Here is a 27346-nt window from a genome sequence, read left to right as displayed (position 1 = left end):
CTGGCTGGTGATTCCACTGACTCTGTCCTTCTTCTCAGTGTCCTTAGTCTAGTTCTCCCACCTAACCTTATCCTGTCCAGCTATTGGTCAGTCAGCTTCTTTATTAAACCAATCACAGTGACATATATTCACACAGTGTAAAGGAATATTCCACAGGCATCCATGACCCTTGGGCAACTCTGGCTCCAGTCTTTCCTTAAATCTTTTTTTTTTTTCTGATAAGTATGTGCACACAGAATATACATAAAGAAGTGATTTTTTTTTCAGGGCTGAGAAGCAAATCTAGGGTGTTATACAAGTTAAGCAGTACTTGAGCCATACCGCAGCCTCAAGTAAAGATTTCATAATAACTTAAATTTGAATTTCCTAGACATGGCATTCCAGATAGAAACATCATCTTGCTTTACTAGTGCTTAGTTAAATTACCTTAGCCACAGGGCTTAAAATGTTTAGTTTTGACACTTTACTGCCCTAGTGACTCTATTTTATCATCTAAAATGACAGTAATGTTTTTCTAAAGCACGTAAATACACACTTTGCCCACTTCTGATGAGTGGGCAAAATATTTGTTGCCACATCTTAAACTGAGGAAAAAGAGAGAGCACAAGTGAAAATATGGTAGAAGAAAGAAATATGAAGGATTAATTCCTGTATGTTTTCCCATCTTTTCTAACTTATTATTTTTTTTTCTATCTATCCTGGGAGTCTGGGGGAAAAAGAGGCAGATTGGTCTGACAGGGAAGTCCATGCTGCTTGAAGATTTGTGAAAAACACCAGAGAGAGAGGAGAAAGGAGCCCAGAGGCCAGGAGAGGAATTAAAGCTATAGCCCAGAGAGGCAGTCAAGTCCCAAGTCATTGCATCCAAACAGACAATTGCCTGGCCCTTGTCACAGCTCACTAGTGAGGCCCATATGTTGTCTGCTTTTGTAAAATAGGAGAGCTGCCTGTCTGTGCTCTAGGAGATAGTTAAATCCTCCCCAAGATTTGTAGATGTCCATGAATGAATACTGGGAACTTCAGCAGGCAAGGATGATGTTCCTCCAGGATCGGAGGGCAGTATTGTGGACACCTATGGGGTGGTGACAGCCGGGAAGAACGGCACCTAAACAAGGAAGGTCAGCACGTTTGGAATCTCCCACTACATTAGGAGCAGTGATGAGCACAGAGGCCACTGATGAGGAGTGCTGGCCCCAGTGACACGCAGCAGCCTTCCCTGGACAGTATAGCAGGGTCCACCTGGTCCGCTGGGCCAAGATCCAGATGTGTTCTTTAGAATGCATTCAAACTTGGATGTTATGTTTTCCGATTTTGTGTTTTTGTGGGGTTTTGTTTGTATGAGTTCCTTGGATCTTTGTTTGTTTGGATGGGTTGGTTGGCTGGTTTTCTGTTTGTTCATTTCTAAGTGGAGGGGGGAGGTAGAGTTGGGCAGGGGGAGGATCTGGGAGGAACTGGGAAAAAAAAAGTGTAATCAGAATATATTGTATGAAAAGAATTCAATTTAAAAAAAAGGAAAGTGAGGAAACCACCAAGATTTTGATAAGATGTAAAAGCTTTTGAAAACAGAGGTGCCTTAGACTGCCAAGGAGAATGGTGATCGCTATTAGGAAAGATGAGCAACTGATTGGGGCAGTCTTGGAAAATCCAAAGCTTTATCAGGGGAGACCATGTCCTCCTGTCTCTCTGTAGATTGGTTTCTGGTGCTTTGACTCTTGTCTCCCTTGTATCACTTCCAGTTTTTCAAGAGACACAATATGGTTGGTCCAGATGGCGATTCCTAATCAAAGTAGGCTAGGGAAGGTGAATCACATCAATCCCATGTGGCTACCACAGAGTTTCTGTTTGTGGGCGTTGAGAGCATTCCTCAAAGAAAGAACCAAGGACTGTGCCGACACCCCAAATGTGTGAGTTACACTGTAGTAGCACCTGCAACAGTCATTTTGCACCACTGAGTCCTGCCAAGCTTGCAGTCTAATTGTCTTTTCACATGACAGCCAGCCCGCCCAGATTTCTGCAAGTGATTACATTTCTAAAGTCTGAATGCATCTTGTTGCTTTAGTCCATCTTTGTGAACTATTAAGACAATCTCAACTCCTCGTTTGGTCTTCTATTATTTTTACCTGTCTCTACCCACAGTACTCTATTATAAGGTTTTTTTATATACAATTATATTTTTGGATAAGATATCTATGTTTCTACCCAACTCCCCAACTCACTGATAAACATATATTTGTGAATTAGTCTAAATAGCTCTGCAGTCATGTCCCACAAATCCATTTTCCTTGTTTCTGGAGATTTGGCAAGACACAAACCCACCTGATTGTATTATTCTTCATCACAAGAATATTTTAGGAATTCTTGTGATCTGACTGAAGATCAAACTGGTATGTTGCCTGCACGTCTTCTCAGAGAAGGAAGGAGAAATCCAATAATTGCCCAGGTGAACCTGAGAAGAAATGAGGTGACAGGCCTTATATACTTCAAACAGAGCAGACCCATATCAGGGTCTACAAGCATCAAAGTTTTGTTAATATTGCTACTATAATTTTGGTATTAAGTCATTTAGGAAATTATCATTATTTAATAGTTAGCAATGACAGAATAAAACTGAGGGGGAGTTTTGGTACAACTACCCCAGGTTTTATTATCATAGAGGAAGTATGATGGTTTGAATAAGGATGGCCCCATAGGCTCATATATTTGAATGCTTATTCATCAGGGAGTGACATTACTTGAGAAGAAGAATCTGGAGGTATGGCTTCATTGAAGGAAGTGTGACAGGGGAGGTGGGCTTTGAGGTTTCAAAAGCCAAAGCCAGGCCCAGTGACTTTCTCTTCCTTCTGCCTGTGGATCCAGATTCACAGCCACTTCTCCAGCACCATGTCTGCCTTCATGCTGCCGTGATCCCTGCCATGATGACACTAGACTAAACTTCTGAAACTGCAAGCCAGTCCCAATTAAATGCTTTCTCGTATAAGAGTTGCTTTGGTCATGGTGTCTTTTCTTAGCAATAGCAACCCTAAATAAGACAGAAGCTTGTTACCTATTTCCTCGTACTAGAAATCTGGTTTACTATTACTGACGGAAGCATCTCAAACCACAGTAGCTCTTTAGATTAAGGAACTGTTCCCACCTCCGTGTAAGAGCTCACTCAGACATTTCCCCAGACCCTCTGGGTTAAGGAGTTGCTTGTGTTGTCAGTGTTCCGTTTTGTTTGCAGGGCTAAGGATCTCACCCAGGGCCTTGAGCTCTCTACACAACTGTACTCATGCTAAGCATCTCCAATCTTGGCTTATGGTTTTAAATGCCAACATAGCCTTGGTATGACATGCCAACAAGAAACCAAGGCAAATCTGATGGTGCCATGGGATCTTCTTTGGCAGAACATAGGGAGGCACCTTCCCCCCATCCCCACTGCTTTTCCATGGCAGGTGTGCTATGTCTGGCTCTTTCTCAATGCCCCACACCAGTAGCCCTGAGAACCCCTACTCTTGAGTTTTCCCTCCCAGCCTGAACCCATGGTGTAGTCATCAATATTCCAGGAGAACTTTGCTTTCTTTTTCTTCCTTTCCCATAATCCTTTTAATCCTCTAGTTCAGGCAATTAGCTCTACAAATATTAGCTGCAATCAAGGTCTGGCACATGTGGTAATTTTCCCTCTAATAAATCAATCAATTCTTTCTATGAAGTGTTTTTCCCCCTTACAGTCATTAGAGAATTACAATGCGACTTGAAGATCACCAGCAACTTGAATTAGTCAAGGAATGTCAATCAAACTTGCTAAGGTTTGCTTTAAAGATGAGAAAAATAGGACAGATTTGCAAAGGCCTCCTGTCTTAGAATAGCTCGCTTCTCAGACCCTTGTTGAATTTCTCTTAGAGAGGTTCTGGACCATTATGAGCCTCATGGAAGAAAATAGAAATCAATACTACCCATGACAAATTAGATAAAATGTAGAACTTTGCATTAATCAACAAATTAATAATTGGAACAGCCATCTGTACAGGGTACCTCAGTAGTGTGATATGCCTCTATAGATAACCGGTGAGGACAGGAAAGAAACAGGGCAATAACCAGGAGGACACGTTTTAGGCCCAGAGAGAATTAACATCCATAGTGTGCTTCCCAAAGCTGGAATGGGGTGCTCCAGGGAGTGTACAGCATGAGGTTGGGAGAGAGATCCTTCACTGCCACCCTTGCAGCCTAGCAGCTCACTCTTCATTGCTATTTCATGCAAGTGAACACAGTTTTTCTGCTTAGAAATTATGTGAGCATCACCAGTGTGGACCGTGTTCATAAATGTACAAAATGGATGTCGGAGAAAATTCTCAGTTTAATGAGGAACCCAATATCTTTTCTGCTACAACCCAGGCTACCCTGTGCCTTATACTCTGGGTGGGGCTGTGAGATGGGGGAGCAAATGTGGTGAGGATTTTATCCTTGTTTTCTTGTCTTCCCTTCTTTCTTTCTTCTTCTCTCTCTCTCTCTCTCTCTCTCTCTCTCTCTCTCTCTCTCTCTCTCTCTCTCCTCTCTCTTTCTCTCTCTCTCCCTCCAAATGGTGATTGTCATCATCATCATCATCATCATCATCAAAACAATGCAGCTGAATTAGCAAGAAAAGAGATGTGGATGCTTGTATTGGAAGCAAAAATGGCCTACAATTGTGTTCCTTCCTCTCTAGTTCTCTAGTCACTCTGAAAAACCATATCATTATCCAGCACCTGAAAAGGGTCACAGGGGCGAGGGCTAGGCCTGCTTCCATTCTCTTAATGTCACCAAATGTTAAGATGAAAAGAAGCGAAGGTTTCAGTAGGATTCTTGGTGAAAACTTGCTGACATTAATGACTCAAATTCTCAGAGAGACTGTAAGGAAGACAGTGTCATCACTGTCAGTCAGGCCATTTAAGATGAAATTTCAAAAGAAGGCTGTCAGCATAATGACTGCCAGGTTCCATTATATCATCCTCAGAGGGCGGATCACACACTACTATGCAGCCTGTGGGTGGTTGACATTCAGGTTTGAAAGGAAGCTGCACAGGGAAGAGGTGAGGTGGGTGTGGGTCCCAAGGGGAGCTGCCTTCCATGACCAGGATCCATCACTACTGATACGCAGATAGTAACTGGGGGTAGATCCATCTCATCCTACTCATGGGGACAGTTACAGGAATCCATGCACACAGTGCTGAAGGAAAGTTAGGAGGTTAGAGCTATAGATTTCAAGTGCCTGTTCATTAATTTATCATGACAATATTCCTCCCTAGCAACCAGGATTAGGACCGTCTTCTGTGCACTCCAGCACTGAGAAACCTGGTTAACAATCAGAGGCAAGTTATGCAGGGAGTGAATGAGGGCAGTAGCGTTCAGCCTTGGCTGCACATTGCAATCATCGGGTGATTCAGTGCTAAGGCCACACGAAAAGCAAACACGTCTGAGCCTTAGCTGAGGTGCAGACACAGTGTTTTAAACATCTCTGCAAGTGATTCCAATGAGCAGGCAAACCGAGCACCCCTTGATTAGAACAAAGGCTGTGATTCCTGGTAAGTATCTAAATGTGTTCAGCAGAGACAAAAATTTTTACTATCATTGTTTATTAAAGATGGGAAATTTTAACATGCAGTAGGAAGGACATGATTCGGAGGTGAGGAACTAACTTACTATGTTATATTTATTTTCCTTTGTCTCTACAGACAGGAGGGTTCCCTTTGCTGTAGACTGAAACAAGCCTGAAAGGTTAAATGACCAAATTGCTTTCTCCATCCTTGGTCTGTCTTCCGGTCAGTAGACTTTAGACATCTTCAGCAGGTTTGTGGCTAATTAAACCACTGCTCTATGCTAACTATTCCTCTCTTGCCATATTCTTTCTAAGGAGGTATTAATACAAGCTGAAATGTCTTTCCCCAGGCTTTAGGAGTGTTCTGGTTTTTTGTGTTCCCCCACCTTCCCGCCCCGCCGGTTACCAAATACGTTGATCAAATAAGCTGGATTATATCTAGATACTTTTAAACTAATGTTTCTGGAACGAGTAGAACATATATCCCCAAGTAAGTGCTACCTGGGATTACTGTGTTCCCCTTGTTTGGCTAGGACAACTGACACCCTAAATCCAGTAGAGAATTCATTGGAGGGCCCAATTATCTGAGAGGAGCTTTTTGATATGTGTCAAATTCCATACAAGAAAAGGCCTTTCTTCTATTTTTAAAACCTTGTTTGGAGTGCCCCTGTGGATTTTATATGCCAGTTCTTCGGCAGCTGTACCGGATGCTGGCCCCTCCGCTCTGCCCTGAAGGAGTGTTGCTATACCGTAACCACTCTACATTTACTTGCCTATCCTCAATAATCAGGGGCTAGCAACTCCTGAAAGAGCATAGTGTGCCAGGAACAGCTTACCACTACTTCAAGGTTGGAACCCTAAAGTTCTCTTCAAACTATGCATAGTGCGGAGACTCATCTCTGGCTCAAAATGAAATGAGTCAGTTCTGAGTTTCCTTAAAGCTATAGCCTTACAGGTGGATCAAGAGAATATAAACTAACACAAACATGGGGGCTGGGTCAACCAGACAGTCATCTTTGCAAATGCCTGTGTTCTCCAGAGACCTAAGCTGTGCAAACAACAATGGACTACCCTGCCCTGTTACTTCCAATCCAGCTGAAGTGCTTCCCCCTTCTCAAGGTCAGAGCTTTGCTTAGAACAGCACATAAGCCACAGAACTCTGTTAATTAGTTCAGTAGGTTGTTTAGTCTCTCTGGCCTCTATTTTTCTATCTGTACAATGGAATAAGATCAGCAGCAGGAGCAGCACACTCTCACTACGGTACTTGTAAGCGTTAATAACACAATTTGATGAATGCTTAGCAAAGAATAGGAGTCAAGCTTGTACGAAAAGTAAGAGGCCAGCATAGCATGAGATACTCAGTAAATAATCTCTCTTTCTTGCATACAGAGAGAGAGACAGACAGACAGACAGAAACAAAGACAAAGAGACAGAGGAGGCCTATTATATTTGTTTTCCCCCGCTGAGGAACCTCACTGGGCACCCGGAGCTAAAAGGCAGTCACTGAACTCCACGCTTGAGCTGTCAGGTCTTAATTCCTGAACCAAACACACTTTCCTACATAATATTGCTCAGCCATGTCTCTTGTCTCTCAAATGGTGATTTTCTCTGGGAGACCTGATCGTTAGTGGTGGATGGTCTGACCACAGCACTACGCCAACGCTCTCATCTTTATAGATGCTGCAGCTCCTGGGCGCCTCGGGTGGGTGCCCTTGCTGCCATACTGATACAGCCAAATGCTTCAAATGAAAGCATTTATAAATGTACATACCTGCAACTGCACCTCCGTGTTTCTCTGTGTCAAGAAAAGTTTGAATCAAATTTTCTCTAAGTAGATCCCATAGAAAATGTGGGCCTGGGAGAACGGGGGTGGAGGTGGGGATTGGGGAGTGAGGGGGGGTGAGGAGGACCAGGCCTGTGTAGCTCTGGGATCTTTGTGTCTACACCAGACTCAATGCAGTGCCCTGTTTCATCTATCTAAAATTAAACGTTTTCAAAATCAATTAATTACTATTACTTGTACCAATGCTCCCATTCTCCCACTGCTAAAAGCAAACAAAACCCAGAAATGAAATCTCATCAATACGTGAACGTCTCATGTTGCTCCAAATTTACCGAAGGAGCCAAGCACGTTTCTGAAGGTTTCAGCTCACCCAATCAGACAACAGGCTGAGAAGGGGAGGCTTCTCTCAGGTTACACAGAGGAGTCCATCTGTTACCCTAGACCTTTCTAGTAAGTCACGAGACGTGAGAGGGGATCTGGAAGGCAGTTTGAAAGAGTTTTACTCTTTCTACAAATTCTTAGCCCAAATATTTTTATTTAAAGAGACGCAGAAGAAGAGGAGAAAAGCCCCACAGTGGGTGAGAAAGGACGGGTCATGGACTGGCATTCTGCCGGGTGGAGCCACCGTGGGGAAGGACATTGCCTTTCCAGCTAGTGCCTTCAGCTTCTGTAATAAATGCAGCTGAAGGGGCCGTCCCTTCTTGATGCTCCCAGAGGCCTTGGTTTTGAACTGCGTCCTCACCAAGGCCGTTTCTCATCATGCCAAACCAGCAGAAGAAGATCATCTTTTGCATGGCTGGTGTGTTGAGCTTCCTCTGTGCTCTCGGAGTTGTCACAGCAGTGGGCACACCACTGTGGATTAAAGCCACCATCCTCTGCAAAACGGGGGCTCTGCTTGTCAATGCCTCAGGGGAGGAGCTGAACAAGTTCACGGGCGAGATGCAGTATGGGCTTTTCCACGGAGAAGGCATAAGGCAATGTGGGTTAGGAGCAAGGCCTTTCCGGTTCTCATGTAAGTAACAATTGCGTCTAAATTATTTAATGCGTTCTGAAAACTCTTTCGGCTGTAGCAAAGACCTATGTAGAGGATATTGCCCTGTCCATTGCAGGACTATTCAAACCACTGTGAACCATTTGAAATACCTAGGACTCTTAGCAACTTCTCCCTTGTTTTTTATTTTGTTTTTATTCTTATTAATTTTTCATTCTTGTTATTTTGATTAAGATCACATAGAATTAGTTGTTATGAAGTTAAGCTTTTTGAAAGGATAGCCTTTTAAAAGGGCTGGCAGGATGACTCAGCATTCAGGATATGATGCCTAGACTGATGACCTGAGTTTGATCCTTGGCACCCGCATGATGGGAACAGAAAACCAAGCTCCCCAAGTCCGCCTCTGACCTCCATTCACACCATGGAGAGCTCTCTCTCTCTCTCTCTCTCTCTCTCTCTCTCTCTCTCTCTCTCTCTCTCTCTCTCTCTCTCTTGCTCTCTTTCGCTCTTTGGTTCTCTCTAAGTTTTTGAAAATGAAATTATAACCCTTAAAATTCTTAAGTATTACTAATTATGCAAGACAGCACGGCATCTTTGTTAAATAGAAAGAGTGCTTGAGGAACTGGGAACACAGTAAGAAATGATCTCTGTGCCTTCTGTCCTTTAAAAGAGGACCAGTTTATCTGCTTTTCCCTCTGCCCATGACTCTGCCCACACTGCTAGAATCCTTGCTGTTGGTAAATATTCTGTTTTCATATTTAACCAGTTTGGAATTACTTGGCTACAAAAATTTTAAAATGACATACTGGGATAACTGTCAAAGAAATGCATGCCAACCGTACACAGAACGTGCACCGGATTGACCTTTGACTCAGGTAGGGAATAGGAGAGATTGTCTGTCATGATTTTTGCAAAATGGAAGTGTTATCCACAGTATTTATAACATGTTTATCTTGAGACGAGAAATTTCAAACAAATTACCATGAGAATGGGCGACTCATTAAATGAAAATTAATAAGAAGGCATTTGTTGTATCTCTCACTACACACATCCAGAAGTTATTATTATTTCAAAGGGCTGGTTTGGAGCAATCTTATGAAGACACAGTCAGTAAATTACTGCATAAATCACTCTTCAGGAAGGGGGACTCCCAGTTGGGGCATTTAAGATGAATTATTATTTTGCCTGAGTTTCTTTTCTCCTCTAATATAGGTAGAAGGTGAAATTAATTGAATTTATTATTAACATATGCAGTGTCTAATTAAATTTCAGCTCTGACCCATTTATATTTCTGCAACATTCCTTACATCTTCTAAGCAGTCATTTGTCACCCGCCTCCAACTCACATAGGCTACAGAGTGATAGGAATTTTCATGGGGCTCCAAAAAAATCCCTAAGAGTTAGTCTTCAGCTTTTCAAGAAATTATCATCAACGAGATTTGATGAAGTGGATACAGCTACTTTCTCTGAATGCCTTTAGTTCATTAAGATAAGTGAGCTGTGAGAATGGCGCAGCTTCCTGGGAGATGGGGGTGGGCGGGCAAACAGAGCACAGTACTGTGTGATGTGCAACTGTATTAAAAAACAAAACAGGAGAATCGATGAGTGAGATGATTTCCCTGTGAGTCACCAGCAGCTAAAGCCTGAACAAAGCTCCTCATAAAGGCACTCAGACAAAAGCCAGGAATGACAGGGACTGTTCCGGAGGCCTTGTGTTTATGACAGTGAACTGGAGGTAAATGTGACTTCTGCCGCGGTGTGTGTTTCAGAACAGTAACACGATGTTTTCCTGGCACTTACTGCATACTAGGTACTCCATATGCTTTGTCTTGCTTTCTTTCAGAACCCACGGCTACCCGTGTTCTTCTTGTGGTTCAGCGTATGGTTTTGTGGCTGTCTCTTGTGCTGGCCTTACCTGGGAAGTTATTTTAATCAAATTCTCATTTGCTTGCATTCTGTGAGGATTGGCAGAGCGGAGCACTGTTTCTGCAATACCACAGCCCACCTTGCAAATTGCATTGGTCTTTTTCCTACTCTGTATATTTCTCCCCAGCATAGTGATGAAAAGCTTACTTTTTTTTTGTTTTTCCTGTGATAACAGCCTTTTCTATACTGTAGGATATACATATTCAGTAAACACAAAATAATACATGGAAATACACATGTTAAAACTTCATTTATTTTGGTGAATTCCAGAGAAAGATACTAATAATGCAATTTTTTTCCTGCCTAAGCAAAAAATAAATAAAAAATAAAATTAAAATTTTTTTTCAGTATAACATGAAGGAATGTTAGAAAAACCATGCAATAAATAATCCTCATGGAATTCTCAAAAAAGCACACTTTTAATACAGTTAAACACACATCCTTCTCACCATTGAAACTCCCTATCAACACGCTTTTGAAACACTCTACACTTCCGAAGTTCACATTTCCACCCCCATCACAGTGTAGCATATGAGCCACATGGTCTCATTCAAGATGCCTTCCATACCCAGTCAATGGTGTTTCATCAACTTGCTTAAAAGAAGAGAGCCTTCTGACAGGTTCTCTTAATAGTTAAGTGGAAGTCCTGTTAATATAAAGCAGCGAGTGGCTTTACCCTGGCATCTCAATAGAAGTTCCCGTTGAGCAACGCTAGTGGCCTCCAGAGGCTACAGGGGGGGTGATTCTGTCCTGCTGTTCTACAACCCCAATAAAAATTTGAATACAACCGTTCCCAGAGCATCCCCCATTCTCAGCATTCTTTAGAAAGTTATCCAGCCAGCCGACACTGGGATTTAGAGAGGTGTTCCTGTAGAGGAGGTATGGAAACAATAACTTAGCAAGGTATCAGTAACTCCGAGGCTAGTTGTCATGCTCCCTTCAGTTGCTATAGATTCATGTTTCAATTCCATTGGATTTCCACCTGCATTCTGCTTGTCTAGACTTTTTCTTGTACTGGGGATTAAACTCTAGGCCTTACATATGGTCAGCAAATGCTATACCACTGAGCCACGGTCTTGACTTTTTGCTTAGATCATCATTGACCAATAGAGTTACAATGTAAGCCCTACTAGCCACATTAGAACATAAAAGCAAAAAAAAGGGGGGGGGGGTGAAAGCCACTTAATAATTTTCTTTAACTAGGACATCCAGAATACTACTGTGTAAACAGATAATCCATATAAAAATCATTGAAAAGTTTTATATCTTTCTATTTTTCTTGGGCAGTCTTTGAATTCTAGTGTATGTTTACACAACACAACCAATTAGGACTGGCCACATTTCAAATGCTCATTTTAATGCTACTTCATTGTACAGTATGGATTTAGATAGAGATTTACTCTGAATAAATTGGCTATTGACAATGTCGATATTTTAAATGACTTTTTGCTTGGCTCTGCTGGCCAAGTCTACGTGTATGATTTTTATGTGCAATGTTTGTGTCACTTTTATAGCCTGTGTGTGTGTGTGTGTGTGTGTGTGTGTGTGTGTGTGTGTGTGTGTGTGTGTTTGAACATGAGAATGAAGAATGAAGAAGAAGAGGAGTTTGGCAACACAGTGATATTTGTTCCTATTTAGTATTGCCTACTGACCATTCTACAATAAGAATCTGTCCCGTTAGCATGCAAAGTTATGCTGGGAAAACTTCTGCCTCATTTACTCAGGCTGATTCTCATCTCTCTACGGGTCAGTGGTTCATTTACTAGAGGTCACTTGCATTCCTGCCCAGACAATGATTTCATTCATTATAATGAGGAAATATTTGCCTTTGATGGCAACGCAACTGGTTGACATAGTTCTTCATTTTACGTCACCTGTCAGATTTTAGTGATAATGTTTAAATGCCAAATACAGCCATCAAGACAGAAACTGCCAGTTTTGAGCGCTCTCTCTCTCTCTCTCTCTCTCTCTCTCTCTGTCTGTCTGTCTCGCTCTGTCTCTCACTGTCTCCCCCCCTCCCTGTGTGTGTTTTGTTGGTTTAAAACACTACAGAACATTATCAAAATATGATATTCAGGAATCATATGGTATCAATCATTCCTAGATATACTGATCTGTTCATTGCTAACACAGTTCAATGAGCTGGTAAAAACACACGGTTTTTTTTTTCTGATATGTAAAATAAAATTTAACCAATCATGCATCCCAGCTTCCAACTTCAGTCATACTTTGAAAAGCATTTTAATGTGGACGCTGTGATTGAAAATTTGTAAAAGCCCTGACAGAGCCAGTGTACTTCATATTTTAGAAAAGCTGAGAGCCTGTACCAAATGAGGTATAGGACCCAAAATGCAGGGTGGATGCTTAAAGTACTGCTGTGAACAAGAAGGTGACTTCTTGAACATACTGTAGTATAAATAGTTGAGACTTGGGGGTCATTGGGACCACGAATGAGAGTTGGCATTCTATCTCTTACAAGTGTGTCTCTTGTCTTCTGCTGGCCCATGCAGGCTCCCTACAGCTCTCTGATGGCTTTCCTGGGAGAGCTGAAGGCTTTAATGCCCTGCTAATGAAACATACATTGCCCCTGGCCCCTCCCTTCCTGTGCACATGGCCTGTAGGGATGCTGGCATGAGGAGATGGGCCTGTGAGAGAAGCCTGTGAGGCTTGTCTAAGTCTTCCTGATGGGAGTAAGGAACCATTGCATATTTACCCAGAATGCACAGGCCTCCTGTCTTTCAGTTTGGAGACGCATTTATCTAGACTCATTCGTCTATGAAACAGTCCAGCAAATAGAAGCCTTCCTTCTTTTCCATTGAAACAATAGTAATTAATGGAACAGATATGTGAGAAGGGACAACCTTCAGTTTCTCTCAGCCAAACAGCTAAACCTCGTCCTTCCTCTACTGTTTTTAACATCTATGTTATATGAATTTGAGTAAGCTTCAAATTGAAGAGAGCTTCATCCCCAGGAGACGGGGGTACATATTGCTCACGAAAGCACCGCCCCAGTTGGGGGGCGTCAAGCAGAGCGAAGCACAAAGAGGGGTTCACAACTGTTTAGTGGGTGACTGTTGGAATCAAACAACCTAGACTGGAGATGAATTTCTGCCCCTGGCTGAGGCTCAGGCTCTTGGCGCTCTGACCATGTGTCCATTTTTTTTTCTTCTATCATAAAATGGAGGCAGAACTGGGTGGTTTCTGAACTTTCCTTTCAACTCCAATGTTCTATGATGAATACAGTGGTCCTTTAGATGAGGTCCTTGAGGATTTGAAATTGTCCAGTCTTTCTAGTCTCCGTCACTTGATGTATTCCCTGACTGACAGATTTCAGCCACCATTTTTAGAAGTGGTGAGTTCTGTGAGCCTCTCCTCTGGCCGTGTTTTATGAAGCATTCTGAAATGTGCACTGTGTCAGAACCCAGGCTCACTTCTCTATCGAGGAGATCTTTCTTTCCCTTTTTTTCACTCTTTGGACTTTTTATGTTGAAAGCAGCAGGTTGAAGAAGGATCTAGTGTAGAAAGGATGCTTTGGAGCTCAGCAGCAATGGGCCAGTGGGTCTCTGAGAGCATCCGTGCTCGTCAGCGCCCAAACACCTGAGCCAGTGACGAGAAGCCGCCCAAGGCTGAGAAGCGGAGGGGTGCACCTTCATTTCTTCGTTTTTCTCTGCAGATTCCTAGTCTGTCCTCCATGAAAAATTCCCCCCCTCCAATCTAATTTCTTATACTGAAAACGGCAAGAAATAATTAGTCTGCTTAACAGTTCAAAGGTATTCTTTACCCAGAAGAAGTTCTGACTGTTATTCTGTAAGCACTGGGAAGTGTCAGGAAAAGACTTTTTAAAAGACAAACATCTGCCGGGCGGTGGTGGCGCACGCCTTTAATCCCAGCACTTGGGAGGCAGAGGCAGGCGGATCTTTGTGAGTTCGAGGCCAGCCTGGTCTAGAGAGCGAGATCCAGGAAAGGCGCAAAGCTGCACAGAGAAACCCTGTCTCGAAAAAACCTAAAAAAAAAAAAAAAAGACAAATATCTATTTTCCCACGACCGTCACTGCTCCCTTCTCCCATTTCCTTATCAAAAGACCAGAATGAGCATTGCTTAAGAATCAGAATTTCAGCCATGTGGGCTAGTGCATAAAGGTGCTAGGTACCCGCCTTCCCTCCGTCTAAGCCATCCCCACACTGACTGGGGGGCCATTGTTGTCCCAGAATATCTAGAAGGAAAGAATATGGATGACAAGCTACTGCTTTTGCGGGGAGGGGAAGTTGTTGTTCTTGTTTGTTTGTTTGTTCTTGTGGAGATGGGGCATGACAGTGTTTTACTATGTAGCCCTGGCAATCCTGGAATCACTGTGTAGACCAGGCTGGCCCCAAACTCATAGAGACCCACCTGCCTCTGCTTCCTGAGTGCTAGGAATAAAGAAATAATTCACTGTGTTTGACTTCTGGAAATCTTTTAAAAAAATGTTTGTTTGTTTGTTTGTTTGTTTGTTGTTTGTTTGTTTGTTTTTGAGACAGGTTGTCCTGAAATTCACTGTGTAGACCAGGATGGCCTCAAACTCACAGAGATCTGCCTGCCTCTGCTTCCTAAGTGCTGGGATTAAAGGCGTGCGCCACTATGCCTGGCTTGAAATTCTCATTCAAACCACAAGAGGAACCAACTTTTTTATATTCTGCATACGAGTGGGATCATGCAGCACTTGTCTTTTGTGCCTGGCTCCTGTCAGTTAACATCATCAGGATCCTAAATGGATGCCTGACCAGAACCCTGGTGCATCCCAGAGCATTCGTTTGCTCTTGCAGAAGACCCAGGTGCAGTTTCCCGGCAGCACACAACCTTTGGATCAGGATGTAAAGATCTCAGTTAAGCCACCGGAGATAAAATAACACAATGAGGGTGACTTCATGATCTCCCATTTCTCTGCTTTTCTTGTTAACTTCTGAAAGTGACTTTATCTTCTCCAAGATCTTTCAGACATCTCAGAAGGAAAAAAAAAAAAAGTGAGTTCAGTGCCCATCCATTGAGTACTCAGAGGTGTCAAGTATTTTCTAGGTATTATATTCAATACTTACATGATAGGTACTGTTGTTACTGGGAAGACCTGGGGTTCCCTGTTGGTTTCCTAGTTTTCCTATGAAGAAAGAGTGTATCGATTGACTCAGAAGAAGGCTCAAGGACAGATGCTTCTTTTTTGTGGGAGCACGGTGGGCATTGTCTAATGTTTCTATATTATTGACAGAACACTGCAGTAAAATATTTAAGTATATTACCAATGGCTACTGTGTCTAAAAATTACTGTAGTGTCTATTTAGTGTAGTGGATATTTTTCTTTTCTTTTCTTTCTTTTTCTTTTTTTCCACACAGGTTTTCTCTGTGTAGTCCTGGCTGTTCTGGAACTCACTCTCTAGCCCAGGCTGGCCTTGAACTCACAGAGATCCACCTGCCTCTGCCTCCCCTGTGCTGGGATTATAGGTGTGTACTACTACCACCACTGGGCTGGATATGTGTCTTAAAGAGTGATTGATATAACCAGAACAGCGTAATATGGGATTCAGTACAGTTAATTCTTATTGAGTAAATAATGTACTAAAGGCGGTGAAAGGAAACAGGTATTTTTTTTCTTTTCTTCATTATAAACCCAGATTTAACATTTAAGGTTGGTTTTATGAGAATTTTAGGGAAAACAACAGGGCAGGCAAGGTGTCCATCTTGGCACTTACCAGGAGGAAAGGGATAGAGGAGAAAAGAAAAGGTCATGACTTCAAGAGAGCAGGCGGGTTCAGCATCGGAGATCAGCAAGCCCCGGGCAGGGGAAAGTGTGAGGGGAGCTTCATAGGAGACCGAGAAAGGCCAGCGTGCCAGCGGAAGCATGCACATGTGTCTGGCTGCTATCTGAAAGAAAAAGAGATAGAAAAGAGAAAGGGAAACACTGCTCACATCTTCTGGAGGGAGAAATACAGTATCTCATTAAGGAGCTAATTAGTCCTCTCTTCTCCTTAGAATATCTTCAGGAGAATCAGATTTCCTGGGGAAGTCAGACTCCTGACCAGGACCAGGAAGCTCCGCTTCCTTACAGGAGGAGCTAACAGTATGTAATGGACTTACCTTTGGAGAAGGGCAGAATGCCATGGCTCTACTGAGAGCCAGAGTCACTACGTTTGGCCAGGAAGAAATAGCTTTCACTGAGTGGGCCTCATCAAAGTCCAGACACTTTCCCTTTCTCATAAGGTGTTTTAAATACTAAGCAGGGCTTCTCTTTCTTGGTCCTCAGAGAAACAGGAGGTGGTGTTCAAAGTTTACTGGGAGGGAGGATGTCTGTCCTCAAAGTCTAATGTCTGTCTAGCTAACTGCTATTACCATGTTAAGTTCTCTTGGTCAAATGTGGAGTGCTGAGATATCACAGAAAGTTCCCCAAATCATCTAAGGAGCCAGGATGTAGAAGACCTGGATTCCAGTTCATGTGTAGATGAGTAAGACTCTCATCATTTTTTGGTAAGAGCAACATTAAAGAGATACAGGGAGCTGCCTTTTGGTTTTTTGGTTTTGGTTTTGGTTCTTTTGGCCTTGGTTCCTTTTTTTCTGTGCTGCTGGGGGTTCGAACTGTGCTGACATCCACATCTCTCAGCATCTTTTTAAAGGTGATGTTGAAACCTCACAAGAACTTATTCTTAAATTCATTCCTTGCTTTAATTTAATCTCTAAATATCCAAACACTGGTTTTTGACCTTTAGTGCATAAAATAGTTAATCTTGCTTGATAATGGAGATTGAGCAGGTCACATGCTTCAGCTGAGGCTTTGACCTATGAATTACACTTTCATGTCCAGAGTGTAGGTTTAAGACAAAGGCATCTGAGGACACGGTTTAGCTAACTGAAGTCTTTATGGTCTGGCTACTAACTCATCGCTGTGACTAAAGCAATGACTGCCCTACAGCAATTGGCAAAATGGGAGACTTCCCTGAGTCGACAGTTTCACAACGGAGTCAGTTATCAGCACCCAACTCATGTTAAAAACTAGGGGCAACATGACAGAGCATCAGTTAAAGTCTCGTGTTCAGTCTCATGTTCGTTTGCACTCCCACCAAAAGTAGAAGAGTGTTCCCCTTGCTCCATATCCACTCTGGAAATCAGTATGGTGGTTTCTCAGAAAACTGGGACTCAATCTACCTCAAGACCCAATGATACCACTCTTGGGCATATACCCAAGGGATGCTCAATCTTACCACAAGGACACTTGCTCATCTATGTTCATAGCAGCATATTCATAATAGCCAGAACCTGGAAACAACTTAGATGCACCTCAACTAAAGAATGGATAAAGAAAATGTGGCACATATACACAATGGAGTACTACTCAGCAGTAAAAAACAATGACATCATGAAATTTGCAGGCAAATGGATGGAACTAAAAAATACCATCCTGAGTGAGGTAACCCAGCCTCAGAAAGACAAACATGGTATATACTCACTCATAAATGGATACTAGATGTAAAGCAAAGGATAACCAGACTACAACCCACAGCTCCAGAAAAGCTAGCTAACAAGGAGGACCCTAAGAGGGATACATAGATAGCCCAGGATGGATTACCCTGGGAAGGGGAAATAGATGAGATCTCTATGAATAAACCGAGGATGAGGAAGCAACAGAGGGTAGGGGATGGGGGATGAAAACATAAGGGAACAGAGTAGTTGAGCTGGAATAGGGATGGAGTGGGAGAGCAATGAAAGAGATACCATGATAGAGGGAGATATTATGGGGATAGGGAGAAACCTGGTGCTAGGGAAGTTCCTAGGAATCCACAAGGACGACCCCAGCTTATACAACTAGCAATAGTGGAGAGGGTGCCTGAACTGGCCTACCCCAGTAATCAGATCGGTGAATACCCTAACTGTTATCATAGAGCCTTTATCCAGTAACTGATGGAAATAGATGCAGAGATCCACAACCAAGCACCAGGCCGAGCTCCAGGAGTCCAGTCGAAGAGAGGGAAGAGGGATTCTATGAGCAAGGGGCATCAAGATCTTGATGGGGAAACCTACAGAGACAACCAAACCAAGCTAGTGGGAACTCATGAACTTTAGACCAACATCTGTGGAGCCTCCATGGGACTGGACTGGGCCCTCTGCATAAGCAATACAGTTGTGTAGCTTGATCTGCTTAAGGGGTCCCCTGGCAGTAGGATCAGGATCCTTTCCTGGAGCATGAGGTGGCTTTTTGGAGCCCTCTACCTATGGTGGGACACCTTGCACAGCCTTGATGCAGGGGGAGGAGCTTGGGCCTGCCTCAACTGAATGTACCAGGCTCTGCTGACCCCTCCCCCCCCCCGGGAGGCCTTACCTTGTCAGAGGAGAGAATGAGGGGTGGGTTGGGGTGGGGGAGAAGGCTAGGGGGAAGGGGAGGAGAGAAGAAAGGGGGATCTGTGGATGGTATATAAAATGAAAAAAAAAAGATCTTATGTTCTTCTGACATAGGGTCTCACTATGTAGCCCTGGCTGTGCTGGAACTCACTGTAGTTGGTCTTGAACTCACTGAAATCTGCCTGCCTCTGCCTCACAAGCGCTGGGATTAAAGGCGTGCACTCATTGATAAGTAAAAATCCCCTGGTAATGAGTGACTCCGCCAATGCACAGTCAGATGAGGACAAATTAATAAATCCAGGTTTAATCTGAGCAAAACATTCCCAGGAGGTGGGAGGTGTCCCAGGGGAAGAGGAGAAACCACAAGGGAAAACCATGTGAAAAGTCTATAGGCCAGGTCTTAAATACCTGTAGGCATGGTCTTTGAGCAGCTCTAGGGAAGGAGCTGACCCTTGGCAGGCTTTCTGAGGGGCAGGGCCCAGAATGGAAGGAGTGATGCCAGAGCAGAGCTTCCCAACACCCATCAACTGGCTTAAAGTCTCATTGTTTTAAGTGAAATAAACAAAAATTCATTTTACCTTAGAAATTCTGTATTTTGTAAAGCTATAATCATATTTTAGAAAAAAACTCATATATACTTTACTAGGGCTTCTTGGAAATTTTATGCGTACTTCCTTTTAGCTGAAGAAATTTTTGTGTGACCCTGGGCCCTGGGCACATCAGTAGATAATATAATTACACAATTCCAGCATTTTTGCAGATGATGAATCATAAAGAAGTTTAGTTTAAAACAATTTTTTGGTACATACATAATTTTGTCATTTATTAATGATTAAAGCAAATTTGCATAATAGTAAGATGGGTGTGGTCATTTCTTTTTACATAGAGAAGTAAGTCTTGGCTGAATTTAATACATCAGGACACAGAGCATCTCCAACCTTTTCCAAAGTCGGTGGATATTTTGATTTTATGATTGTCAGTGCTGAGCTTTCTTCTCTGCAGACATAAGGAGTACAAAATGGAAGAAGGATGCTTCTGGCCATCCCAGGAAACGATGGCAACTCAATCCCAATCCAAGTCAAAATGCAGTTAACAAACATCTTTGAAACTCAGGTCAGCAGCTCCAACATCAATTTTTAAAATCAAACATTCTAATTTTACAATACACTCCAGAGACAAACTAATTTGATACTTACAGGCTGAGAGATGATGGTCGGAGAATACTAAAAAGCCTTTGTTTTCCATGAGTAAACCCTTATGTGTTTACTAGAGCAGACAAACCTTGTATGGACCGTGAAAACATGGCCATTTGTAATGTATGATAGTCTGGACTGAGCCCAGGTGTTCCAAGCGGTGCACACTGTCACTGTGCAGTGTGACAGCAAAGTGTGCAGTGTGACAGCAAAGTGTGCCCAGTGTGTCATCAGAACCAGAACTGAAATCAAAGTCATGCCGTGCAACATGGAGTTCCGCCTGAAACACCTCAGATCCATGGCACGCTTGATTTTGAATTAATTTCTACCCATTCAGAAACTCCTTACTGGGGCCAGATCTTTTAAACCACCAGCCTTCAGTCATGTGACCCCATACTCAGAGGAGGGGCACCAAACAATCGAAAACTTTGCTTCCCATACATGTGCAGCTAAGAACCCAGGCTAGGCGCAGTGGGTGGGACACACTTTCATTGCAGGTATGATGGAACTGACTAAGCAAACGTACTACCCGGTAGACTAATTTATTCAGGGGTGGTGTTCTGCTCCATCTCAGCATGTCATCATGGTGGCAAAGTCATTCTCAGAAGTTATTGTCCCAGCGTGATCATACCCCTGTGGATTCAGAGCAGCTACCTGGGTTCTGTTATCAGAGACACACATGTGCCAAAGCAGCTGTCCTCCGTAAGCCACCATGGGTGACTAAGACTCACCGGTGGGCTGCCTGCGAGTAGGCTTGAGCCAGGTGGATTCACTTCAGCTGAGAAAGAGTCAGGTGAGGTGCTGGAAAAATCGTTTTTAAATTGTTCTGTCATATCATCGGGTCTCCTCCTTTTAAGTGCAAGGTCGTGGATTTCATTCTGTCTGACCACATAGCCATCAGGGGCTTGGCTCAGTACCTGGCTGTGAGCCTGTGGGTGATACTAAGGAAGGTGAATGCATGGAGCTTATGTCATGGAAATCTCTTTTACCAGATTTTCATAATGACTGACTGCCGATGGGCTGGGGGGAAAGTCAGATCAAGAGCATGTCTGTAAAAAGAAAGAAATTTCTCCTCCTCTTATTCTCTTTCAAGAAAATGAATAGCAGAGCACCATGAAGCAAAATGGGTCTTTAAAAATAAAGATCTTTTATGTAGAGAAAGACAAGTTGAGAAGAAAAGCAGAACCTCTGATACTACCTCTGAGGCTTTAATCTGAGCAGAAGTTGCTTGTCATTGCTGACATCATTATCAGAGGCCGTCTCTGTCCCCAGAGTCTCACAGATGGCATTATCTGCATTTCACATCTGGCAGATGAAGGGAAGGGGGCTGACAAGACCAAAGCTATTAGATCAGTGGTCCATGAACCTGGTTGCAGCTTAGGATCACCTGGGGAGTCTTTAAAACAACTGATGACACCAGGCTCCATCCCGGGACTATTGGATCTGGCTCTGTGGGGCGGAGGCTGCAGTGTTGGGTGGGTTTAACAGCTCCCCAGGTGACTGTAACATACTGTCAAGGTTGAGGGTTTCCTGGAGTGATGGTAGTTAGGACAGGTGGCAGCAGGTGAGGCCAAGAGGTCAAAACTTAGTTCACGGGAGAGTGAGAAGCAGTAGTTAGCGTTTAGCTTTTCTGGTCAAAAGCAAGCTGGGATCCTTGGCTTTCAGTCATTAAACTGTACATGTCCTTGAACAATCTGGTGGATCAATCTCCAGTGAGAAATGGAGTGCACTTGCCTCTCTGCCCCAGAGACATTCTTTCTTCGCACATCTGCCCACCAGCTACAGGTCCAGCTGCTTGGGCCAAAGAGCCAGCTCTGCCCCTGACAGAATGGCTACTGGCTGCTCACCCCACCTGTCTGTGTCAATGAAGTCACCTAATTTGCAGAACTTGGCAGAAGATCTGAGACATGTTCTCTAACCACTTGAGCAGAAACAAAGCTACCATTTGATCCACATCTGCCTGTCTTCTATGCAAATCCTCTGGTCCTTCCAAAGAGCCTCACAGGGGTCCCCTTTAGCAGTATGTTATCAATATGAAGATCATTTGAGACATTACAGAGTGTCCAAAAACTTGCACACAGGAAGCAGCAGAAACAAGAACGGAAGCAGTATATCAGATGACGAGGGAGTGTGTGACAGGCATCAGATAAGTAATGGGAAAGCCAAAATTCCAGCATTTTAAAAATAGTAATAGCCACCCACCTGGTGACGAAAAAGGGAAAAAAAATCTGAACTACAAAATGAAAAGTTTGTCTTAATTCATTTCACATAATCCAGGGATGAGACTGGGAGGGGGCGGCTCTTTGGTCCCAGTGTAAGACACAAAATCTGATCACCTGGAGACCAAATGGCCCTGCCAGTCCCAGTGGTTGGTCCTCAGCCTAGAGAATGCAGACACTCTGCACTGCGTGATCACATCCCTCTCGTCAGCGCTACAACCCTCCTGCTGTTCTCATTAGGTTAAAGACATATTTAGGCAATTACTTCACATTTCCAAAGAACTTCTACATAAACGATCTCATTCGTATTTCTCATAAGCTCTGGGACATTTCTTCCTTCTTTTCTTTTTGCCTTTCCTTTGACACATAATAGTACATATTCATGGGGGCACACTATGATGCCTCAATACGTGTGTATTGTATAGTGATCAAATCTGAATAAGGAGATACATTCAAAACCTTCTCTTTGATATTTTGAAATATGCAGTGCAATTTTGTTAACTAGAGTCACCCTACTGTGTAACAGAGCATATTTCTCCCGCCTAATTGGAACTCCATGCCTGTTGACCAATCTCCCCCTAGCCCAGCCTCTGCTAACCACTATTCAGTTCTCTGGTTCTGTGAGATTGCTGTTTCACTATCCACAGTCACAGATAAGGGAGCTGAGATGTTTAGAGATCTCATCTATAATAAAGGTAACACTTCATTCGTCCCAAATCTTCATAACCCTAAAAGCACTGCTCAGCTCAAGCTGACATCCCCTCTCAGTTAACGCCTGTCTATTCATAACCCTCACAGCAGCATCACCATCAGCTTTTGCTTTGGTGACTCATTATCTTTCAGTCCTTTGTCACTCCTGGGCAGTGCTGTATTATACATAAACTCAGATTAAATTAACTAAGTCCTGTTTTTGAGACTACTAGAATAAGAGACATGACAGACTAGAATCAGTAACAGATAAAGGGATAATGAAGTCTCTGAGTAAAACGTAACAAAAAATTCCAGCAACTCGAACTAAAATAAATGTTGAAGCAATTGAAATGGAAGTCATACATTTGGGGGTATCAAATAAAACATGGATTAATGACAAGCAATAAAGGAACATATTATTATATTATAATAAAGGAACATTTAGTGAAAACAAGTGCTTTGCATCTCTTTTTTTTTATCTATTGAAAATAGCATGACTTTACCTGTAGGATAAAAATTTTCAAGTTAGAGAGATATGTACCATTAACTTCTCTCTCTCTCTCCAAAAGTCTCCTTGCTGCCTATATGTGCCTTAGCATTCTGCTGGAGTCTGAAGATGTGAAAACCATCAGAAAGGATACTTGCTCAATAACAGAATCTATCAGAAGTCTTTATAATCAATCACTTTGTTGGTCAGAATGAGCTAAGTTGTGTTTCAATAATAAATAAATCCAAACACTGTAGGTTTGAAAAACCAAATGTATTTTTTTTTATCATAGTACATAGTTCTTTGTAGGTCAGCTGTAGATTCACTCTAGGTCACAGCTACTGTATGGAATGTTGGCAGTTGACAGTTGTAACAGAGAAAGTATTCTGGAGACCATCACACTAGTAATTAAATTCTCTGACCTGGAACTCAAAGATGCCATTTTCACACTTTAATTATTCTGGCCAAGGCATGTTGCACAGCCACACCAAGCTCCCAAAGGGCCAACATGTGCACTCTACCTAGAAGTTCAAATTGATGAAGCAGTGCAGCTATCAATGTCTTAATAACAGTAGTCACTATCACAATTATTGTATTTGTTCAGAAAGCTCAATGAAGGAGTTACTCTGTATGAGGACAAGTTAGAGAAAGCAGGTAAGTTCTCAAGGGTCAGTTATATTTTATTAACTGTAAGTAGGGACTTTCCAAGTAAAGGAACAGCAGGGCTTCCTGAAGCCAAAGGAAAGGAGAGGTGTAGTAAGTGGGAAGAGGAAGATGAGGCTGGGGTGGTGGTGACCAGGATATGACAGACCTTGCTTGCTATCCTGAGGCAGTTCACTTGGGCTTGTAGGCAATACGAAGCCATAAAAAAATTAAAGCATGTGACAGGGCGGATGACAGATGAGAAGAATAAAAGACAGGCTGAGGCCGGAGGCCAGCAGGAGCCTTGCGACACCGCGAATTAGCTAAAGAAGAATGCAAAGAAAGGGTCACACTTCCTAAATCCTCCTACAAAAGAGGAACAGGGTAAATGATAGAACACACTACAATTTCTACAAAGTTCTGGAAAGTTGTTGCAGGCTGATGAGATGAGAAGGGCAGAAGGAGCAATTGTAGACGAAGATGAAGCAGGAGTTGGTCCTGTTTCATCTGATGGTTCACCTGTGGAGCACAAACAAAAGACACCCATCTGTTAAATAAGCCTTGAGGTTGAGAGCCGCCTGGAGTAGAGGCAGAGGAGGGAGAAGGTCCTGGTGGGAGGCAGCAGTTGGAAGCACAGATGAGGATGGAATTCTCAGGGAGGAATGAATGAGATACAAAGACACATGTTCTGGAAAAGAGTGATGTACACGAGGGAGAGAGATGAGAGACTGACAGAAGGGTGACTGGGGTGCAAGGGACTGGCTGAGGGAAGCCTAGGGAGGAAAGACCTTCATGGAAATGGTTCACAGGCCTAAACACTACAGGGATGGCTGTAGACAAATTTTTCTGTGGGCCGCCAGCTCACAAAAAAAATGACACGGAGACTTCTTACTAATTTTCAAAGCTCAGCCTGTAGCTTAGGCTTGTCCCACTAGCTCTTATAACTTAAATTAACCCATTTCTATTCATCTACATGTTTGTGACTTGTGGCTTTTACCTCTCCTCCTGCATGTCTTGCTTCCTCTGTATCCAGCTGGTGACTCTGCCTTTCTTCTTCCATGAGGCCTCTGTGTCCCCAGAAGTCCCGCCTAACCTCTTCCTGCCTACCTATTGGCCATTCATCTCTTTATTAAACCAATCATAGTGACACATCTTCACACAGTATAAAGGGATCTTCTGCAATAGATGGCAAGTGAGAAAATGTGAATATGGTTCCTGGAGTGTCACAACTAGAAAGACACAAGGGTCTTTTGTAAAGAAGCCATGATAGAGTGAAGAAGGCAGGTCATTGCAGGAGTTGAAATGGCAACTGGAAGAAAGGATCCTGGCATAAGGACTAGGTAGAAAGGGAGAGATTGAGATTAGGAAATAGTAGATTCCCTTAGGTCAGGCTAGGGTGTGTGTCTGTGTGTCTGGCGGGGGGGTAGACAGAAGGACAGAGCAAAAGGCTGAAGATGGTGGGAGAGGTAGGCTAGAGAAGGTGGAAATGGTCTAAGAGCACAGAGAAAGGGCTTCATCCTGCGAAGGAGAGCTCTTTTCACAAAGGACAAAGGGAGGCTTTTGCTAGACTATGGAGAAAAGATGGTATCTTCTATTACACTGACAAAACACCATGACCAAGGAAACTTATAAAAGAAAGCATTTAACTGGGGTTTATGGTTCTAGAGGGTTAGAGTCCATGACTATCATGGCAGGGAGCATGGCAGCAGGCAGGCAGGCATGGTGCTGGAACAGTAGCTCAGAATTTGCATCTGATCTACAAGCATGAGGCAGAGAGAGAGCTAACTAGGAAGGGCATGGGCTTTTGAAACCTCAAAGCCCACCCCTAGTGACACACCTCCTCTAACAAGGCCACACCTCCTAATCCTTCCCAACAGTTCCACCAATGTGGGAACAAGCATTCAAACCTAAGTCTGTGGGGGCCATTCTCATTCAAGCCACTAAATATAGGTATGTGACATAAGGACTGAAAACATGAAGGAAATTCTATTATCTCCACTTCCTCTGAGCAATGAGAGTCTCGATTACTAGACTCTGATGAGCCCCTGGTAACCCAGATACATAAGACCGTAAGAAATGGAAGCGGGGAGCGACAGGTGCCTAAGAATATGGGATACTAGATGTGTTAATGCAGGCCTGGAATCCCAGGATTTGGGAGGCTGAGCAAGATGATTTTGAGTTCAAGACTAGTCTGGGTTACTCAATAGGTCCAGGGTTAGCCTGCACTACATACAGACCATGTCTCAAATAAATAAATAAATAAATAAATAAATAAATAAATAAATAAATAAATAAATAAATAAATAAATAAATAAATAAATACAAAGTCAGGTTGGACCACCTGACAGGGACAGGAGCAGGGAGGGCTGCAAAGGCATTTACAGGTTTGTTTGCAGAGAGCAGAGGCCTGAAGTGTCTCCATCTTGACAGGAGACAGAGGCCAAGGAGCACAGCCCCTGTGAAATGATTTCATGAGAGCAGATTTCCGTCAGAGGGCTTCCCTGTGCCGTGTTTGCACTGCAAGTCATTAACTGACGACGTACTCAGCTCTGTTTCATAACAGCAGGCTCCTGGAACAAGGGTGCGACAGCCTTTCTTCGAATGTCAGCTCTGCAGCCTGGAGTTTCTCCCTCACCCTCTCTTTTCTGGTACTTAGATGCCATCGTTCTGCGGACGGGTGAACCCAATGACTGGTTACTAGTCACCATTTCAGATCTATCCATGCTACTGTGTGCAGCAGCTGTCTGTTTCTTTTCGTTGTTGACTTAGAGTTTATTATATGCACGTGCACACCTTGCTTAGCCATCTGCCCATTGATACTATTTAATTGATGAGTATGAATGAAGACATGTAAACATCTGCATACAGGTTTGGGTGAAGTGTGTTTTTGTGTTCTCTGAGGTAAGTTCCTAAGAATCAGAATGGTGTGCACTGGTAATCTAAGTCCAGCTAGGTTCTGGAACTGCCAGGTACAGCCATGTGCAGACAAGCAAAATAACCTTGGCCCCAAACTGTACCATGTACAAAAACCTCAAAATAGACACCAAGGAGTCTGGGAAATGTCCCAGTCAATAAAGCGCTTTCCATGCAAGCATGAGGACCTGGCTCTCATCTCCAGAATCCGTGCTAACAAATAATGACTAAATAAACTCGATGTGGTAGGCTTAGTTAATAATCCCAGGGCTGGAGAAGGGGAGACGATCAGATGCAGGGGCCTGCTGGCAAACCCACAGATATGTAACAGTTTCCTCCCACATTGAAACATTTGATCCTTCAGGGAAGCTCCTTAAGCAGGAAGGTAAACACTCAAACTAGCTTCAGGAAGTCCCTGAAATTGACCAGATTCAGTAGGACCCTCCTTGCCAGAGTGAGCAATGAAAGCTGCAAAGAAGACTCTGCTGCCTGGGAGAAGCACAAACCAGCCCAGCTGCCTGAAAGAAGTTTAGAGCAGAGCCACGTGGAAAGGACAGTTCAACCTGTTGATCTGCCTGCAGGCTGTGCAGGGTGCT

General features: G+C 43.2%; 1 protein-coding gene and 1 long non-coding RNA gene across 2 annotated transcripts in view; one reads left to right on the top strand and one right to left on the bottom strand.

Annotated features, from left to right (window-relative positions):
- Positions 1 to 7552: 7552 nt before the first annotated feature.
- Positions 7553 to 27346, top strand: part of Clrn1 (clarin 1) — a 39526-nt gene continuing 19732 nt past the window's right edge. Inside the window, exon 1 of the mRNA XM_052731532.1 lies at positions 7553 to 8343. Within this exon, the coding sequence (XP_052587492.1) occupies positions 8091 to 8343 (253 nt within the window). The 5' untranslated portion in view covers positions 7553 to 8090. The remainder of the gene's footprint in view (positions 8344 to 27346) is intronic.
- On the bottom strand, positions 14246 to 18554 carry LOC128106211 (uncharacterized). Its single transcript, XR_008216628.1, has 3 exons — positions 15969 to 18554; positions 15321 to 15379; positions 14246 to 15226 (listed from the first exon to the last, which is right to left on the bottom strand). It is a non-coding gene; the product is annotated as an uncharacterized LOC128106211 (long non-coding RNA).

This window comes from Peromyscus californicus, unplaced genomic scaffold (assembly GCF_007827085.1).
Source record: "Peromyscus californicus insignis strain IS unplaced genomic scaffold, ASM782708v3 Scaffold_9__1_contigs__length_137607984, whole genome shotgun sequence".
Taxonomy (NCBI): Eukaryota; Metazoa; Chordata; class Mammalia; order Rodentia; family Cricetidae; genus Peromyscus; species Peromyscus californicus.
The sequence above is the reverse complement of the archived record's forward strand: the minus strand, read 5'-3'. Positions and strand labels throughout refer to the sequence as shown.